This window comes from Haliotis rufescens, unplaced genomic scaffold (genome assembly GCF_023055435.1).
Source record: "Haliotis rufescens isolate VD_foot unplaced genomic scaffold, xgHalRufe1.0.p SCAF_15, whole genome shotgun sequence".
NCBI lineage: Eukaryota > Metazoa > Mollusca > Gastropoda > Lepetellida > Haliotidae > Haliotis > Haliotis rufescens.
Window position 1 is genome coordinate 14,432,907 of NW_025963835.1, and position 8,618 is coordinate 14,441,524.

General features: G+C 42.4%; 1 protein-coding gene across 1 annotated transcript; it reads right to left on the bottom strand.

Annotated features, from left to right (window-relative positions):
• Window positions 1–1,169: 1,169 nt before the first annotated feature.
• On the bottom strand, window positions 1,170–3,071 carry LOC125380052. The gene is made up of 2 exons (XM_048396169.1): window positions 2,829–3,071; window positions 1,170–2,702 (listed from the first exon to the last, which is right to left on the bottom strand). The coding sequence occupies exons 1-2, from the start codon at window positions 3,047–3,049 to the stop codon at window positions 1,724–1,726; spliced, it is 1,200 nt and encodes a 399-aa protein (XP_048252126.1). The 5' UTR covers window positions 3,050–3,071; the 3' UTR covers window positions 1,170–1,723.
• Window positions 3,072–8,618: the final 5,547 nt, after the last annotated feature.

Here is an 8,618-nt window from a genome sequence, read left to right on the forward strand (position 1 = left end):
GTTCCCACTGAGAAGCAGGTAACCCCGGAAAGGTTCCCGCTGAAAAGCAGGTAGCCTTAAGCACGAGTATTAATTTGGAAGCAAGTTAATTTGTTACTAGCAGTGTAGCCCACAAGAACCCCGCACACCGACATAGTTTATTGTTGAGACAGGTATTGCATATATACATATATACAGCTATTAAGAAGTCATGTTTATTTACATATATCAGAATCATTTAAAAGTATGTACGTATATACAAGCGCTCTGAAAACCTATTTTACATATGTACAGGTTTATTTACATATATACAATCCGCTCTGCTGGTACCTGTAATAGAATAAACGCTGAAAAAGAAGTGATTAGCATTCCAGGTGAAGAGGACACGTCAGGCTGAAAGGGAAAGAAAAGGGAGTGGCAAGCTGAGTGGGTGGGTGGGTGGGAAAGCGATTAGCTGCAGTGACACACGTGTGTACTTGGGGAAGGGTGTCTCGCGAATGACCGAACAAAGGGGCGGGATGATGCTTGCGCGGGATTATTCCCCGGGCACGGTGCCGAGTGGTGGCCCGGGGTGATTGGGTTACGAGGGGTGGTTGGGTTACAGACGTAATTAGCCCATGGTTTGGATACGCGCGATAAAGTCATTTAGTCGTTAGTACTAAATGTAATTATCCCGCGATATGCCAAGGAGAGGCACGGGCCACCGAGCCGTGGGTGCCCGTGCCTATAATAAAAACAGAAGATGAGGTTAGGTTAAATGGCCGAGGGTGTGCAGGTACTAGTGGGCTACTTAGCTGCTAATTGTGTATACGAAAATGCTACCGTTGCCATGGCCACGCGCGTGGCCGACGGCGATTGCAGCTAGCGCTGCTGGCCTGGGACTGCTACCGCTGTCCGGCCCCCACGGTAGCATATTTAAACGCTACCATTGCTTGGCAACTCCCACGCTGCCAAAAGCAGCTCCACGCTGCTGGCCTAAGTCAGACTGCCGCTGCCCGGCCCCAGGTAGCCGGCCAAAGCAGATCACACTGCCCGGCCCCATTAGCAAAACCATTGTGCGGCCCCCGCCGCAGACCCAACTGTCAGCTACCGCTTGACAAGACGACTTCCGCCGCCGGGCCCATATACGTGGCAATTGTTTGCCCCAACGTATGTTATTTTACGATTCCCCGGCTGAAAAGTCGGGAAAGACAAGGTTCCCACTGAGAAGCAGGTAACCCCGGAAAGGTTCCCGCTGAAAAGCAGGTAGCCTTAAGCACGAGTATTAATTTGGAAGCAAGTTAATTTGTTACTAGCAGTGTAGCCCACAAGAACCCCGCCACAAAGCACCCGAGTGCTACCCCACACCCACGGCCACGTGATACGCGGAGATAGCATTGTTGCCCGGCTTGCCTATGTACTGAAAGGAAACACTAACCTGTGGAGATAATATCCTTACTGGCGCAAAACGAGCGCCAGGGCATGCAATAAATTGTCCGTAAACACACACAGTCCTTTGTCGCTGAGGTGGACGCCCTCCCAGGCGTACCATGTCTTGTCTGATGCCTGGATCTGGGGATGTGGCACCATTGTACCGCCGAGCTCTTTGACTCGGTTGGCCAGTCGGCGGTTGATATTCTTCCGCATCCCCTCGATCTTTAGTGGGTCCCTGGCATCGTGCCAGTAGCGCCTGGGCAGCATTGAGGATACGATGATCCTTGTGTCAGGAAGCTGGAGTTGTATCCGAAGGATTGATGCCACCATGTCAAGGTAGAGTTGGCTGCCCTTGACCGAGCACAGGTCGTTGGAGCCCAGGTGAATGATGAGGGCTCTGGGGCTGCGCCGTGTCGCCTTGACCTGTGCATCCAGAATGGTGTCCAGCTCCTTCCACCTCATCCCCCCTCGTGCCAGCCATAGCATCCTCGGTTGGTTCGGACTGGTGCCCTTCAGGAGCAAGTACTGCCGTGCCCTGGCCATGTAGCTGGATCCCACCATCCAAACTCTTGTAGCTGGTGTGCGGACCGGAACTGGTGCAAGGCATTGATGCCTGTTTGGTAAGTGGCCCATGTATTAGTAGACAGAGATTGTTGTAGGAGTCTGCCGGCTTCCTGCCTCGGATCAGCCATATGTTGCACGGGATAGGTGTGGGGTTCTGGTCCGCGGCTGGTGCTGCCTCTCGGAAGCGTTTGAGCTGAAACCTCGAGAGAGCATCGGCAATAGTGTTAGCAGTGGAACATACATACTTTGCCTTAAACATAATATTATATCGGAGGCACTGCAGGATTAGGCGACGGAGTAGGCTCATCACTTTGGGGGCCTTGGTTGACTGCTTGTTGTTTATTGTTACGACGGCTTGGTTGTCGCAGTAAAAGAGGACCTTTTTGTTTGCGAGTTGCTTGCCCCAGATTTGGATGGCCAGTGTGATGGGGAACAGCTCCAGGAGCGTCAAGTCCCGTGTAGTTCCATCCGTCACCCACTGGGTTGGCCATGCGCCGTTAAACCATTTGCCCTGCATGTAGGCCCCAAAGCCGGCGCCGCCCGCTGCGTCTGAAAACAGCTGGAGGAAATCGCTGTCCACCCATAGTTGGTCCTGAAACACTGAAATGCCGTTGTAACTCGTAAGAAATGTTAACCACATTTGTAGGTCTTCCTTGACCCAGCTGGTAATCCTAATGTGGTGAAATGGTTGCTTACCTTTGCTGAGCAGATCGATTAGCCTGCGGCTGAATGCCCTTGCCATTGGTGTAGCCCTGCACATAAAGTTAAGCTTGCCTATGAGGGACTGAAGGGCCCTTTTTGTGACCTTGATGTTACCTGTTGACAGGATGTCATGGATTTCCCTTGTTGCCTCCTTGATCTTGGGCTCTGGGATTCTGATCTGCATTGCAATGGTGTCGATTTCCAGCCCTAGGAATGTCAGTTTGGTTGTGGGGCCCACCGTCTTGTCGTGCGCAATAGGAACCCCAAGCTGTTCAAGTGTATTCACGCATCCGTTGAGGTTGTCTGAGCAGTGGCTGGAGCCTGCTGTGCCCCCCGTTAGGAAGTCGTCCAGGTAATGCATGATCGGACGCGTTGGAAGATGCGATTGCATGCACCATTGCAAGAAGGTACTAAACGTTACATATGAATCTTGTTATCATTGTATTTTAATGCGATTTGAATATTATTATTTACTATCGTACTTACTTCATGTTTTAAATGAGACGTTTTATATTTATATGTCACCACAAATTACAATTATTGCTTGTACGTTCGACACAATTGACAAATACTCTAAAAGATATAACTAGTAAACCATTAATGTACGTTGAAAATGCCTGCATGGTGGGACACAGAGTGTGATAGACTGAAGTCGGAGAAGTATTTTAATCTGGATAGATTCAGAGACACGGATAGAGATGAAGATTACCAAGTATATAAACAGCACAGACGAACCTTTAAAGAATTATGCAAACAGAAACAAGATTAATTTCAGCGTTCACTCAGAGATTGATTTAATGAGATAAAAAGTGATAACAACAAACTGTGGAAGGAAATCAAGAAAATAAAATGTTGCAGGAAAACAAACAGTATCAGTTCTTGGGGATGGTTTTCATATTTCCAGAATCTATTAAATTCTCCCCGTTCGAAGTCATCTATTGAAGATTTAGTAAAATCAGACATATCACAGCATGACAATGATGTATGTGAGGCTTGTGAACGTGGATCGCCTGAAGACGTAAACAGAGAGATATCAAGTGATTAAGTGAAGACAGCCATTATCAACATGAAATCAAATAAAGCACCAAGATGTGATGGGATCTCTTCTGAACTATTTCTGAATTCTTTGGATATTATTGTTCCTATATGTGTGCATCTGTTTAACGAGATAATGAAATCAGGTGTTTATCCGGAATCATGGTGCAGAGCACTTATATGTCCGATGTATAAAGATGGAGATACGAACAGTGTGAATAATTATATATAGAGGCATTTCATTATTACCCGTTTTGGGGAAAATATTCACAAAAATGATCAACGAACGCCTGCAGCTATGGTGTGATGACAATAATATATTATATGAAAACCAGTTTGGTTTTAGAAAAGGACGCTAAACAGTCGACAGTATTTTCACATTGTATTGAATGATACAGAAATACCTATCAAAATCAACCGGTGGAAGATTTGATTGTCTCTTCATTGACTTCAGTAGAGCGTTTGACTGTTCACCATAACTTGCTTTGGCATCGGCTTATCAAATATGGTATCCATTGAAACGTGCTAAAAATTCTACGAGATATGTATTCGAAACTAAAAGCTTGTGTAAGAACTGATAATGGTTTAACTGAATATTTTAACTGTTTTATTGGAACACGACAAGGATGCATGATCAGCCCGACACTCTTTTGCCTGTTTATAAATGAATTGGTCAACGAACTAAATCAATCTGACTCTCGTGAAATATTCATCTCAGAAGAAGCACCAAATATTTGTTCTTTATTATACGCCGATGATGTTGCCAACACTGCCGATACCACTGGAAGATTACAACAACAGATCAAATGTATAAGTGAATAGTGTAAAAAATGGGGACTGTCTCTAAATATGAACAAATCAAAGATAATCGTTTTTAGAAATGGTGGACGTTTAAGGAACTATGAAAACTGGACTTACAGAGAAGAAAAGATAGAGACTGTTTCATCTTATAAATATTTGGGACTTTTTGTCACTGCTAAATTGCTATGGACAAAAGCAACGGCAACACTTTCACAACAAGCAGAAAAAGTATGTCATTATATCTATAAAATAACTATGTAGAGGATTACCAATGACTACTGCAATCAAGATGTTCGAATCCATGGTTTTACCAATATTAACATATGGCTCTGAAGTTTGGGGTTTCCAATACTACGAAACTATAGAGACGGTACAGACTAAATTTTACAAACGGATTCTTTACCTACCAAATAATGCAAGCAATGACGCTGTTCTTGGTGAAACTGGAAGACAACGATTATATGTGTATTATATTAGTAAATGTATTAAATATTGGACAAAATTAATCTCTATGAACACTGATCGTCTACCGAAGCAAACGTATTTAATGATGTACAAATTAGATGAAGCTGGCCGTATATCATGGGCAACATATATAAAAAACAATCTTTTCAAGTATGGATTTGGCTACGCCTGGATAATTCAAGATGCTGGAGATCCGCAAATATTCATTTCACAATTCAAACAACGTATCGTGGACTGTGGTCAACAACGTTGGACTGAAAACCTATCTCAAAACTTAAAACTTAAAACATATTTAACTTTCAAATCGGTATTAACAATAGAAATGTACCTTCAGGAAGTAAACAAGAAGATCTATAAAGAAACCCTAACAAGATTCCGATGCAGCTGCCATAAACTTATGATCGAAACTGGACATCATACCAATATAGAAGAAAACAAAAGATTTTGCCCACAATGTAAAAAATTGGACTTCAACTACATTGAAAATGAATATCATTTCCTCCTTATTTGTACTTCATATTCAACATTACGTTTACATTTTATTGATACATATTTTCACACTAAGCCATCATATGAAAAATTTGTAAATCTTATGTCTTCTAAATGTAAATACACTATTACACAACTTGCCAAATATATCTACCACGCTTTTAGATTACGCGAGTCACTCACAATTCACTGATATATTATGTATGTATTATATTAATTTCATGTATTTATGCATACACTTTATTGATATCATGTATGTCTATGGGCCTATGGCCTGAAACTTGGAGGAAATAAACTCTAGAGAACGTCCAGGTTCAGCTAGACATGGATCCTACTTTGGACAAAAGTTTGTTCTCCCTCTAATGAGTGTGTCACGCGTTGCACACGGGTATCACACACGTTGCGGACGGGTCCGAGTGACCAACGGGGTGCACACGGGTTGCGTAACGCGTTTCCCATGCGTGTAAGGGGAATGAACTTCAAGGCAGTAGTGTAGCTATACATAGTGATACATGCACACCCAGGAAGTCAGTTTACAACGCAGTTATATATAGGAATACATGCACACCAAGAATGTCAATACACAACGTAGCTATAAATAGTGACATATGCACACCTAAGATGTCAGTATACAACGTAGCTATATATAGTGATACATGTAGACCGAAGATGTTAGTATAGAACGTAGCTATATATAGTGACACAGGTACACCCGGGATGTTAGTATACAGCGTACCTATCTATGGTGACACATGCACACCCAGGTTGTTAGTATACAACGTATCTATACATAGTGACACATGTACACCTAGGATGTCAGTATACAACGTAGCTATATAAAGTGACACATGTACACACAGGATGTCAGTATGCAACGTAGCTATATATAGTGACACATGTACACCCAGGATGTTATTTTACAACGTAGCTATATATAGTGACACATGCACTCCCAGGATGGGAGTACACAACGTAGCTATATATAGTGACACATGCACACCCAAGATGTCAGTTTTCAAAGTAGCTATATATAGTGACACATGCACACCCTGGATGTCATTATACAATGTACCTATATAAAGTGACACATGTACACCCAGGATGTCAGTATACAACGTAGCTATACATAGTGACACATGTACACCGAGGATGTCAGTAAACAAAGGAGCTATATATAGTGACACATATACACCCAGGATGTCAGTATACAACGTACCTATATATAGTGACACATGTACACACAGGATGTGATCAGTATTCAACGTAGCTATACATAGTGACAAATGTACACCTACGATGTCAGTAAGAACGTAGCTGTATGTAGTGGTAGATGTACACACAGGATGTCAGTATACAACATAGCTATATATAGTGACACCTGTACACCTAGGATGTCAGTATACAACGTAGCTATATCAAGTGACACATGTACACACAGGATGTCAGTATGCAACATAGCTATACATAGTGACACATGTACACCTACGATGTCAGTAAGAACGTAGCTGTATGTAGAGGTAGATGTACATATGTATACACAGGATGTCAGTATACAACATAGCTATATATAGTGACACATGTACACCTAGGATGTCAGTATACAACGTAGCTATATAAAGTGACACATGTACACACAGGATGTCAGTATTCAACGTAGCTAAACATAGTGACACATGTACACCTAGGATGTCAGTATACAACGTAGCTATATAAAGTGACACATGTACACACAGGATGTCAGTATGCAACGCAGCTATATATAGTGACACATGTACACACAGGATGTCAGTATGCAACGTAGCTATATATAGTGACACATGTACACCTACGATGTCAGTAAGAACGTAGCTGTATGTAGAGGTAGATGTACATATGTATACACAGGATGTCAGTATACAACGTAGCTATATATAGTGACACATGTACACCCAGGATGTCAGTTTGCAAAGTAGCTATATATAGTGACACATGTACACACAGGATGTCAGTATACAACGTAGCTATATAAAGTGACACATGTACACACAGGATGTCAGTATTCAACGTAGCTATACATAGTGACACCTGTACACCTACGATGTCAGTATACAACGTAGCTATATATAGTGACACATGTACACCCAGGATGTCGGTATACAACGTAGCTATATATAGTGACACATGTACACCCTGGATGCCAGTATGCATCGTGGCTTTTTAAAGTGCTACATGTGCACAGCCCGGTTGTCAACACAGAACATTATGTTTCAGACAATGTGTATAATCAGTCAGCGTGTCAATGGACAATGAACAGATTTGTCACTTAATTTGTAAAATGACTAAAATATTTAGACATTTTAGAATTTGCCTAAATGAATCAGATTGAACACATTGAGTGCAACATGTATATTGGTACGTATTCACATTGGGTGTTAGTGTAGATCATAGCAGGATGCGCATGCGCCTGGATAGCATGTCGCTGAAAAGAATGCTCCGTCACAATCGCGTTAATTATGAGATGATGTTGTGCAAAAATAATGTAATTTGACCTTGAAGCAACTCGGAATGGGTATATGTGAGTGAATCATGAAAATTATTGAGCGTTTTGCTTAAAATCAAGTGTCCAAAATGTAAACAAATGTGAAGGCGAATTTACACAAGTATTGTCACTGCTGACTGACCCAGCGTCCAGGCAATCAACAAACAATGGGCAGCCCGAGCAGGGTCATTGAAGCACTGACCAGCTCTCACAGCAAGGAAGATGGCCCACGATATCCAAAGTGTGGAGGATACACGCATTGACATTTTCAAAGCAATACACAGATGGCTTGGAATTTATTTTGAAAATGAACTGTTTGAAACATACACTGATGATAAAGAAAACGGAACGAAGAGAGGAAGAGTAGACATGAATAGTCGACGTGATTCCCCAAAATGGACGTCCACCAAAACGTGTTCACAGAGAGCATTCCAAGAAGTCGGTGATTGAGAAATGTGCGTCTGGTGTATATTGCCTATATGACTTTTTTACAAACACAACCCCCTCCCACACACTGGAAAAAAAACAAGCACGCAGCAATTGCAAGCCCGAACCCCGCACGACCCACATGGAGACAGTTCAATGGACAAACAACGAGGTAAAGATTTTTCTACCCTTATCTATACCACGTCCAATTTTCATTCTTTAAAAA